The sequence below is a fragment of the Liolophura sinensis genome, chromosome 7, assembly GCF_032854445.1.
Source record: "Liolophura sinensis isolate JHLJ2023 chromosome 7, CUHK_Ljap_v2, whole genome shotgun sequence".
Classification (NCBI taxonomy): domain Eukaryota; kingdom Metazoa; phylum Mollusca; class Polyplacophora; order Chitonida; family Chitonidae; genus Liolophura; species Liolophura sinensis.
In genome coordinates this window covers 23,189,806-23,202,036 of record NC_088301.1, presented here as the reverse complement: position 1 = coordinate 23,202,036, position 12,231 = coordinate 23,189,806, and the positions used below count along the sequence as shown (strand labels likewise).

Below are 12,231 nucleotides of genomic sequence, written 5' to 3'. Positions count from 1 at the left end.
TCCATGTATTATGCCATGTAACTAAACCACTGCCTGTTTCGACATGTACGTAACATGTTCCGTAATTACTGGTAACACGTATGCTATGTAAAGATCCCTGTGGACATTCATATTCATATTCCTTGAAAATCCATGTAACATAAAGTTTGAAACTGCAGTTGGAATATAATAGAAGGTAAAAAGTTGAGAAGGCGCTTCTATTTTTTTTCATATTTTTCATATATATACATAAATCTGGGTAAAATAGCTCTGTGCATGTAAATGACTGAAATGAATTGTTCTGGTTATCTTGTACTGTTATGTTTCCCTTCTGTTACGTGTGCACCTTAATAACACCACAAATGTGATACAGCCATTCTGAAATGTGAGGTGAAAATGCTAAGAAATGCTGAAATGCTAAGCCCTTTTGGATATCTGAGGAATGTATGTTTTTGTCTCAGAAACTGTTTTATTGTCACTGGAAGCCCTTTGGAAGATCTGACAAATGTGGCTTTGTCGAAATTTGTTACGTCACCATTGAATTACCTGTTTACACAACGATTCGCTATTTTGTAATGCTATAACTCTATTAAATCTAGTGGATACACAAAAATCATATGTGTTGAACTCTAACACAACAACTTGTGTTGTTTCATTCAACACAGAAATGTGTTACCCACATACAAACATCATAAAACGTCTTTAAAAATGGTACTTGTTGCTGCCTTCGCCTTGCTCTCAGCAGTAAGAGGTTAGGGCAAGGAAACAGGACTGCTTGGCCCGGTGTCAGTATAATGTGACTGGGCGGGGTGTCATGTCTGGTGTCTTCAGCATGATACTTCAGTGGCTTCAGCACTCGTCCTCATATGACTGAAAAATTGTTATGTACGGCGGTAAACCCCAAGCATTCAATCCTTGCCAACACAGAGATCTGTTAAATGCTTTCCTCTTTTTAAAATTTTGCACACAGATCTGTATATGTAAGATTTAAGAAATTAATCATTAAAAAAAATTAATCATAAACCTTAAAGCATTCCGAGTTAACACATCATTCATATACGGGATATACTCTGAGACCGAGCGCGTCACGACAATAGGATACTGCGTTGCTTCAGTACACACGCTGTATACAGATAACAGAAATGTCTATATGAAGCGTCCTCGCGATTCCTCGCTACGGTAAACACTGAACATGACCACTTCACTTTGAGGGCAGAATTGATCCAAACTCTGCATAAAGGAGAGCACATACCGGTAATGTGTTGAACTATAGGGTCCCGTCCCCCCTTATTTGGAAAACGCAACTTCCTTGTAACAGTTCAAACCTTCACTTTTATCGTTAAAGAATTAATAAAGTTTGACATATTAGACAGGTATATATCACACCTCGGAGAGCAAACAGTGTACTGTAGGAGCAATAGAAGAACAGCATATATACTCAAGAATAATCAGGCAACGAAGTACACGAAATTTACTGTTACAGAAGCAATAAAAAGACAGCAAACACAGACAGCAAACACAGAAAACACAGACAGCAAACACAGACAGCAAACACTTTATACTCCCATGACTGTCCGGGGTGATCGTAATTCTGTTCAAGTTTACGCTGTTAGAATTGGTGGAGTGTATAGATTTGACATGTCAGGATTTGTGAAATATATCAACTACTTCCTGACTGGTACGGAGGAAGGGGGGCTATATACGTTTAAACTCCGTCTGTCCGTCCGTCCTTCCCTCCGTCCATTCTGCCCTGAATACTTCCACTGTAATTAGAATTTAATGACAAATGTGCTATAAATATCACACAGTATTCCAGTGTATGTATAAAGTATACTTTCAGAGAAACGCATTACCAAGACACACAAAGTATACTCCAAAGACTTTAAAAATGGTACTTGCTGCTGCCTCGCTTAGCGCTCAGCACTGAGAGGTTTTAGGGCAAGGAAACTTCTGATTGGCCCCGGCGTCAGTATAATCTGACTGGGTGGGGGACCATGTCTGGTATTTTCAGCATGATAAATCAGTGGCGGCGGCACTTTGGACTCGCCCTGTCACACTAAGACATATATGTACACACATCTATTTAATGACTCTTCGCCATCTGAATAAATTTAATTTATGGACTTAAAAGAAACATATAAATGATAGCGGATAGTTTCATGCATGCATGGTTGGAAGAAACCAGTGACCTTTCGTAAGCCCCTGACTAAGTATCCCACACGTGACGTACAGGACCCGCTTGTTCAAAACTGTTATAAGATTTAATACCAGATTAAGCCAAGTCTTCAGTGTTGAACTTATCCCAGACTACACCTGCTGCCATTATACTCTGACTTTGGATAATTGCATTGGCTTCTGAGTTTTGCTAAAATTTTTAATATAAAGTATTAGCTATTACTCTATCGAACAACTGGGCCCATATAGATATGTACACCATATTGCTGGGTCCACTTGTTCGAAAGCGTATTAGCTGGTATTAAGTCAAACTGTATAATTAAGACTTTAGCCAAATTCAGCAGCCAATACAGTTAGCCAAAGTCTAAAGTATAACAGCGGCACACTTAGCTTATATTTAATACACTGTTTTGCAATTATTTTTGGGCTAAGTATAAATATGTACTTGGTATAGAGTGAAATCTGCTTTTTAAATCTTCAAACAGTTCGAAGACAAGTTGTCTTCCATGAACGTTGGCCTGCACAAACGGCCAACGAGTCTCGTTGATCGGCCTAAGTGATTGCGGAGGACTGTGCAAAGTTTGAACCCGCACCTGTGTCCGGTGGTGATAACTGGATACAGTGTAGTAAATGTGATATTATCCCCTCGTCCGTCCAGGGCCCAGTTATTCAAAAGTGTATTAGAGCTTAATCCCGGTATTAAAACTACAGACTAAAATATTATTTACTGTGTATTGGAATGAGACTGGTATTAAGATTCAAGCCTGCATTAACCTATATACACTTCCGAACTACTGGCTCCTGGTACCTTAGCATAACGACTGTTATGAAAGCTGTAAATAACTGGGCAAGGCCACATTTCTGTCCTTTTGGCTAGCACGCCACGCCTGTTTTTATTTTTTATTTGACTCCACGTTTTGTTTGTCTGGTCGGGTTTGGTGACAGAACAGCAAAATGACACAAGATAGTCCACCGTAAATTAATGTCATACCCCTCCCATGCATGTATATACGATGTGAAATGAAATATATACATATACCTCATTTGAAATGATATATACGATAAAATGGATATTTGAAAACTATAAAGGAAAAGACAAGGTAAAAACAGTATAGTTGTCATCTGACACATCAGAGAAAACCAAGTTTTTAAAACAGTTACTCTGTTTGAAAAAATCTGATTTCTCGAACAAAAATAAATGCATTCTGAGGGTGAGATGAAACAGCCTTTCATGAAACTGCAATGAGCACAGTTTATATTCAAGTGTAAAATATATATTAAGTAAAGTATGTCATTTGAAACCAGATTCAAGTATACACAAATTAGCGCTTCATCTTTAAAGCCGTTGCATGAATACACTTGTTCATTGCGAGAATAAATGACCATCTATATACCTTTTCTCTCTTTTATGGCAATATATATTCTAGATTTATTGATTTATTTAATCTGGTGTTTAAGATATACTCAAGGATTTGTCTTTTACGACAATGGTCCTTTTATTGAAAGGAAGGGGTGGTGTGTGTCCGGAGTGGCAAGGCTCCTGATAAACCTGACTTAAAGCCGCAGCCACGACAGCAAAAGCTGTATTCGAACATGCGACCTCAACAATTAACAATTTTTCAATCATATGACGACTAGAATTGTGTGTACTTGTGTCTGCTTGTGGCAGACACCAGGCATGACACTCCACCAAGTCAAATTATACGGTCACCAGGCCAACTACTCATGTTTCCTTGCTCTGACCTCTTAGTGCTGAGCGCCAAGCGAGGCAGCAACAACTACAGTTTTAAAGAGTTTCGTATAACCTAGGTTTGATCACTGGGTCTCTCGACTCCACCGCTCTAACTATTATGACATCGAATCAGTCGGGTGTACACATTTTTTTCTTCTTTTTCAGGATCCATACGACCGGTGGATGGATGTGAAATGGGAAGCTTAACCGTGAAAAAACGGCTTGTTTTCCTGAGTTTCCTTGCCTTCGCTGTAGTGATGCTTTACTGGTTGTCTTCAACGATGCTGGTCATATCACCTCTCACACACTGCGTCCGTGATCAGAGATATCAAGTGCGCAAACCCGACTGTATAATTCCTGCAACGGCAAGATATGTAATATATCCACATCACACAGAAGTTATTGCCGTCATTAATGCAGCTTACTGTTCACAATATGCTGGATACTTGTTCAAGTTTTGGTCTACATTTACATGTACAGTTATGCGTTTCTCCTCTGTCAATATATATTTTGCCATGTGAAGTTTGATAATGTGCATGTGACTTGCTTGCATGATATTCTTCACCTTTCGTTTTTTAGTCTGAATGGTACATTGCTGGATATATTATTTGCGGTAATAAATACAAATTGTTGACATTAATATTTCATTCGTCTTAATTTTTAATTCATGTTGGAGTATAAACTTAAATAACATGGGTAGATTGTCAAGGTTACTGAGTGCCTTTTGAAATAAGTCCGTGTCTTCTAATTACCGTTATCCAAGCATCAGGCCTGTGGCTTATTCCACAAACACTTTTGACCAGATTACCAATTATAAACTGGAGAAAGATGAAGACTGCGCGAGCTTTCCCTTTCATGTTTGTTTGCGTGATGTTGAATATCACTTTTAACATTACACCATTTATACGCCATCTTCTTGTAAAAGATCGTATATGTGACGTATAACATAGAGTACTGCAACACTACACCATTCACAAGACACCACAGGTTCGAAGTATACGGACAATTCTGTACGTGCCCTATCCCTTCAGTGCCAAGAAGAATTTACCAAAATTTCCCAAGTCATTTGCCTGATCTGACTCCAGGCCTCCCGCTTAAGAAGGGAATACTTTTTAACCGTCTAATAATATATTAAAACTTACAATTTTCTGTCAAGTTGCCATATGATTGGTATAAAAATTTGTTAACAACTATATGTTAATTGATATTTTATTAAATGCGAGCAAAGTAATATGCCTTCTGAAGTTACCCCCCCCCCTCCCCCTCTACCATGTGGATGGGAGAGTTGTTCCCCCTGAAGTTAAGTTACAAGGCGGGTTATTTGAAGTAGAAAGGTATTTGTCGACCTTGAGCCCACAGACTATAGAGCAGTAACAGTCCCTGTTCTTCAATTGTTTCTGTGTTTGAAAATGCGTCCTATAACGTTTGATAATACATGCATTTAATTGCATGCTTCAAAAAATTCGTTTCCGTTCTGGTGCCCAAGTTATGTGGAATGGCCAGACCGATTTGACTTCTATTTCTTTGATTTCATTTCATTTGATTTTCTGGAGTCATTATTTTACTTGGTCTGTTATTTAGTATAGGTGTTTTAATATATATCAAACACCTACAATGGATATAGAAAAATACAGATATTGCATATCTTCTGGAGAAATTCAATCTCTTTTTATATGTTGGTTGTGCTCTGTAATTAGAATGTAATTATTAATAAGAAATGTGATTATGCCTTAAAAGGAACACTGTATACAAATTATCTATTTCACTTAGAACAAATGACAATATAAATCGCGCTAAATGTGACTAAAATTTGAATAATATATTTTTTGTATCAAATATTTAAGTCAGGAAGCTGAAAATAGTATATGAACGAATATTACTCTCTGTTGTGTGAATTTTGCAGAATGCATATTTTCTGAATGATGGCAGAACAGATAATGTTCTTTCTACAGTACCATTATGTTATATGTGACATACTTGTTTTGCATATTATTCCAACAGAATGATTTTATGGATATAACGAGACAGGGTGTTGTCTAATATTTTGTTATAGTGACACAATCTTTTCTAGCATGACCTAGAAACATAATACTGCAGCCAATTTAATATCTATTTTTTTGTTAGGTTTTTGGGGATTTTTTTAGCATACTTGGCAATTTCTGATATTTTAGGAGCATGAGAGAGAGATACTAGTAAATTTATATTGTAGAAATACCTATAAAATCGAATGGTCGGTCTCTCGTAATGGTCGGTGTTTTCTAATTTATTAATTTTTTTTATTCTGGTTTTATTCTATATAGTGACTAGTTTTAATTTACAAGCATTTTTTCAATCCCCAAGCTTTCAGTGTAAAGCTGTAGTGTGTGGTTATCATTCAAGGATGGTGCGCACGTGAAAACATATCCTCCAATAAAAAGAAACATTTCTGCTTTCTATTCGGTCCGCGCTGTGGATTTTCCTACAACTTCGCAAACCATGCTCGCCGTATAAAAGCTGATAACCTCAACTGCGCGTGACAACTCGATCACTAAAGGCTCATATTGAAAGTCAGTTAAAATGTTTTTAGTGTTTTTAGTTTCATTGTATGTCTATATGTTTCCGATAGCAACGGACTTTAAAAGTCAACTCGATTAATATTTAAGGAAAAGTAAACTACATATGATTGTAAATATGAAGTTTTACATCGGCCCTGGAAGAACGATTCTGGAAAATTGTCCAAGAAAATAAGTCCAAGATTGTTTTATTTTTTTAATTGAGTTATACACTCTCTACAAGTGAAAGCATTTATGGACATTCAAAAAGATTGATCCCATGGCTTCTCATATTGTGAGCCGTTGCAAGTGGCATGACGAAAATTATTTTGGTTTAAAAATAGTTCCACATATAATTAAGTATAAGTAGCCTTCACTTAGTACTTGATATGTAACCTACATGTATAGGCCTACATACTTAAAATGAAAAAGTGCATCCATATATAGAAAGTAGAAAATATGATATTCACTCGGAAGTTTTTGCTCTCAGGACGCCACCGTGTATAAGCTTAACTCGTCAGGGTCCTTTCTTAAAGTAAAACAAGCAACTTTATCAGGTAGGCGTTGATGGCCTTTCTTCTGATGTCATCCTTATATATTATACGTAGGCCTATACTATTCTTTTAAATATTCCCCATGCATTCTCAGTTGTAACTGTCATCTATAAATTAGGTCTACATATGCTTTAATTTAAATATAGCTTTTATTTTAAGTTTCTGGAGGGCTTTGTCGAGGACGTGACCTCAGCATGAGGCCCACAGAGAGTAATTATACATGTAAATAATTGCTGAGATTGATTTGGAGTCTGGTTCCGTATCGAAGATAAATAATCTCCTATAGGTAGAGCTATCCACAGCAACGATTTATAAGAATGGAACAGCATAAAGGAAAAATCGAAAGCGCGAACCTAATAGAAAACATTCTATCTACCTCTAATTGGCTGGTGTGACAATTTTACCCTCTGCTGGTTGGTTGAAATGATTGCCAAAAAAAAATGTATCTAAAAATAGCAGAATCCCCACAGAGGGTATATAAGGCCATGTACAGCCTTCTGGCATCATTTGTACTCACATTGAACAAGGGACAATATATATATATATATATATATATATATATATATATATATATACAACTGAAGATGTCTGGACGTGGTAAAGGAGGAAAGGCGAAGAGTGGCAAGAGCCAAACCCGCTCATCCAGGGCTGGTCTACAGTTTCCTGTAGGCCGTATCCACAGATTTCTGAGAAAGGGGAACTACTCTAACCGTGTCGGTGCCGGAGCTCCCGTTTACCTGGCCGCTGTGATGGAATACTTGACCGCTGAGGTGTTGGAGCTGGCTGGAAACGCTGCCCGAGACAACAAAAGGAGGACCATCATCCCTCGTCACCTGCTGCTGGCCGTTCGCAACGACGAGGAGCTGAACAGCCTGCTGTCCGGAGTGGCCATCGCCAAAGGAGGAGTTCTGCCAAACATCCAGTCTGTTCTTCTGCCTAAGAAGTCCAAGAAATCTCAGTGAGTCGCTGTTTCCAAGTGACACAATCCAAAGGCCCTTTTCAGGGCCAAACATTCCTTCCGAAGGGAACTTGATAATAGAGCATTTACAAATACGATTTTTCTCTTCTGTAAATAATACAAATTCTAAAATATTTAATGATTTGGTGAAATTGATTGTTGCAGTGATCTAATGAGCTTAAGAGGCAAAATGGGCAAGACTAGTAACAAGTTAAGAATATACAAGTAGGCCCAAGTCTAGAAATCTACATGTATTTTTAATATCAAGGTTTTAATGTTATACATGTGGCCACTGTACTGCAGATATTCGTCTACTGACTAACCAGTGTGATCGGTGTACATCTTCACTTGACTAACCTCAGCAGACGATTAAATGACGTCACTTTTTTTGGCGTGATGGCTCACGAGGACGTGACGTAACTAACAAATGATGTCACAGATATCAATAAAGTATTACCACTTCAGTTCAGACGAATCGATTGTCAAGATTGACACCAGCACCTGAATAATCATAGACTTAAGTTTATGGCAGGTAAATGTTCATGTCTGTATTCTTTTCGACATTATGAGGGATGAGAATTGTCGGCCGATCAGCAGTTTTTGTCGTGAATAGTGAAGAAGTATATAATTTTAGAGAAAAATGATCAAAACTAATCGTTATACTGAAGTATAAAGGGCCAGCTAGTAGAAAAAATTTCATATGATTTTGATCAAAACGATTCTCTTCCCTGCATTTATCATTACAGAAAGGAAATATATGAATAATGGCACATGTGTAATTCATAGCAAACACTTGCCCATTTGTCTTATTTTGTAGCGTATCTATAGCACGGCAAAAAGTGATAAACAATATTACAGTGTACATTAAACTTCTGAATACCGTTATCAGTAATGATTGTTTCAACAGGCGTGAATGTTGATTTAACATCAAACTGTTTACTGCCTACATTAAGCCTGAAGCGATAACAATAAAGTAATGGCGTCCAAACTTTGACATCGTTGACGTATTTTGCTCAGACTTTCGATGTTTTGTGGTTATTCAGAATCTGTCATATTTTGAGTATTTATAATACTAGCTCTGAGATGGGTTAGCCATTTTTCCAGCTTAGCTTCAACATTATTCTGAAAGTTGGGGAGAATGAAAGAGATCTCAGATCTAGGATAATGCATGATCGTTGATGCCAGTCTAAAGTTTTGATAACAGAACATGCGCATTGTTCATATGAAGAGAATTGATGATTTGATTTTCCAGAAATGATGACAGAATACATGAACAAGTTGCCAGTTATTGGCACAGAATATCGAAGGAGCAACTATCCGCCACCGGCAAGACAAGGTAGGCATGTATAATTTTCATTTCAGGATGTGTAGCTATTTAAGTTACAGTTTTACACCTTAATGTAAGTCTTGGTTCTGATTCCCATGATACTATGAAACACATCTTTCTTCCTAACTTTATACCTTACTACATTAGGTCAGTGTTACTGAGCTTATACATGGTTGGTCTTATCAATTTCTTCTTCCTCTTAAGTTTTAATCTGCAGCTATCCTTACAATTACTCCATTGTTCATTGAAAAGACAAAAACATCAGTGACACCCGGTATTAGTTGATATGCAAATGGGCCTAATGTGTTCGAATAAATTTCCTTACTTCATGGTACGTGTCAGAACCCTCCTCAAAGAGTAGGCAAAGAGTAAATTTAAATTCATAGTTTAAATTACTGAAGTCACAAAGAAGCTGTATATTTTGTGGGTTATGTTTTTTGACATGGGTTCTTAGCATTTGATATAAAAGAGTTTTGCATCGGAAACTAAAGAATAATGTCTTATCACATACCCAGGGCTTTATTTATTTTTATGAGGAGTCGGCTACCATGACCGGAAAAATAACGTAGGAGAATTGGTCGCAATAATGGGCCACCTTTCTAATTGTTGATGAAAGCAGCTGGCTGCATGTCATAACTGGTAACTGTCTTCAAATAAACCCATCGTATATCAGTTCCAGTTTCTATGCCTTAGATCTGGTTTCCCCAACAAAAGAAAACTTTCATTTTTCCAAAGTGAAGGCCCCGTAACATTATTTTTCACGGATGACGGCTGGCTATATGAACAAATTTTCGTTTATTATTTATTTAAGGGGTCTGTTTCACTTCTTGCTTTTCAGTTTCTAAATTGACTAAAGACCAGCAAATTTCCAACACGGGTGTAAAGCTTTCCTTTTGTCTTCCACCGGTGGCCAAACCAAGAAGAAATGAAGACTTCAGACAGAAGACCTTCGACGTCAAACATGACATAGGTGATTTGCTTTTAACCTTTTAGTGATACCTGATATAAATGTACAAGAGCTACAACCAGAGACTCATTGAGAATTTGAACATCCTTCTCAGAAAAGGCAAATTGTGATGGATGTTAATCAGTTTGTTTTCAACGAGAGTACATGTAATACCATTTTGTTTCCGTTTTCTAAATACCTATTTTTTTTTCAACCTTCAGTTGACACAACTATCAGCCTTCCGAGAACCCATGTCACATCAAAAGCCTCAATGCAGCAGACAGGTTAGTTAATAAGCCATATCTAATTTATTTTTTAAACTGAACAATCAACGAATAAATTTCTTATTTATTTTATTGCAAGTGTCAGAATCTTGGTCGAGGTTGAAATTTAAATATACAGATTTTGAAAATATTGACTAAAGTAGCGAAGAATTTCCATGCTTTGAGCATTTGTTTATTGCATAAACACGTACCGGTAGCTTCAGAGATTTTGTGTCGAAAATGTACGACAGCCATTATTACAGTTTCTTTATGGGGTCTGTTTTTTTGTTTCTAAATTCCTAAACTAGCTAAAGCCCAGCAAACTTTCAACATGGATTTACTTCCACTTCGTCTCCCACCGCTGGCCAACCAAGGAAGAAATGGAGAGCTCAGACAGAAAATCTTTAACGTCAGACATAACCTAGGTGATTCATTTGTAACCGATTTCTAGTTGATACATGATATAAATGTTATGTTATTTTGTTGTTTTCTATGCGTTTTAAATTAAGATTTTTTTCATGGATAATGATTGGAGAGAGTATTTGAACTGTCACTGCGGCAGAGAGACATGGTGTCAGAAATGATAATTATATTGATCATTTCATTTAAATTGTTTTCATCGAAAGTAAGATCACTTTGTTTAGATTCTCTAAATACTTTTTGTTTAACCTTCAGTTAACACGAAGTTCACCCTGCCGAAAATCCATGCTACACTAAAACCCGCCACACCCATCACGCAAGAGCAGAAAGGTTGGTGAATAACTTCTATCAACTTTTTTTTAAAAATTTCAATATTTAAAAACACTTCAGCTTTTGGGATGGTGTGTTCACTAGAACAGATTCTATTTGGAAATTACTGATTCCAAGATAATAGATTTTTGAGTCCACTAATTACGTTTACACAAATTTTCTTAGTGAATAACTTACTGCAACGTAACACTCCGCTTTCTGAAAGGACACATCAACTAAGTCCTACATAATCAGTTAAATTCGCAGTACAGTAAATGTCGGTAATTTTCGAAGTCCTCACCTGATATAGACTATGTTAAAATAGGTTTCATATCATTATTTGGTAATATGTTTCTTTGTCATACAAAACTGAAAGAAAAGTTTGTTTCAGGAAATATCAACGCCTCTAGGGAAGAACTAAAACTGAAACTAGCAGAAAAACTTCTTCGTGAAACTGAGAGAGCAGCAGAGTTAAGATATCATCAGATGGAGGATGAAAGGTACGGTTTTGTCTTGTACATGTATTTGTAATTGCTTTATTTATTTGTTGTTGGTACTTTCAAGTATAATACAGATTTTATTTAGATAAATTTACTGAAGGCACCTAATTCCTGATCTAATGAACCTAAAAATTAAAGCTGTGAAACCGTAAAATCTTTTAAATTTGAGGGTTTTCTTGTTGAAATGTTTTGTATTTGGAAGAACAAGTACTGCTTTCAAGTAGAGCTGTATGTGTCGGTCCTTTGATCTTCGTCTTGTGTAATATTCAGGTTTTGACCTGAATTCAGTTTTTCTCACTTTTGAAAGAAAGTTCTTCTTTTTTCGCATGTTAAACCACTCTGTCTCAGTTGTATAAGTTTCATCTATAGTGGACACCGATCATCATTTTAGTCACTGAACCATTACCCGACCCCCAACCCCCACCACACCCACCCCACCACCCCACCCCACCATCCACACCCACCACATCCTCCACCCCCACCTTACTCATCCTGCTTCAATTTTCGTTGCACCAGTGTCTCTCTGTTTGTCTGTTC

General features: G+C 37.0%; 1 protein-coding gene across 1 annotated transcript; it reads left to right on the top strand.

The window, feature by feature from the left end:
* The first annotated feature begins 7,533 nt into the window (after positions 1–7,533).
* Positions 7,534–11,687, top strand: LOC135471763 (histone H2A-like). Its single transcript, XM_064751092.1, has 7 exons — positions 7,534–7,929; positions 9,182–9,265; positions 10,095–10,226; positions 10,424–10,486; positions 10,774–10,890; positions 11,141–11,215; positions 11,586–11,687. Exons 1-3 carry the CDS (start codon positions 7,556–7,558, stop codon positions 10,099–10,101), a joined length of 465 nt encoding a protein of 154 aa, XP_064607162.1. The 5' UTR covers positions 7,534–7,555; the 3' UTR covers positions 10,102–10,226; positions 10,424–10,486; positions 10,774–10,890; positions 11,141–11,215; positions 11,586–11,687.
* The last annotated feature ends 544 nt before the right edge of the window (positions 11,688–12,231 follow it).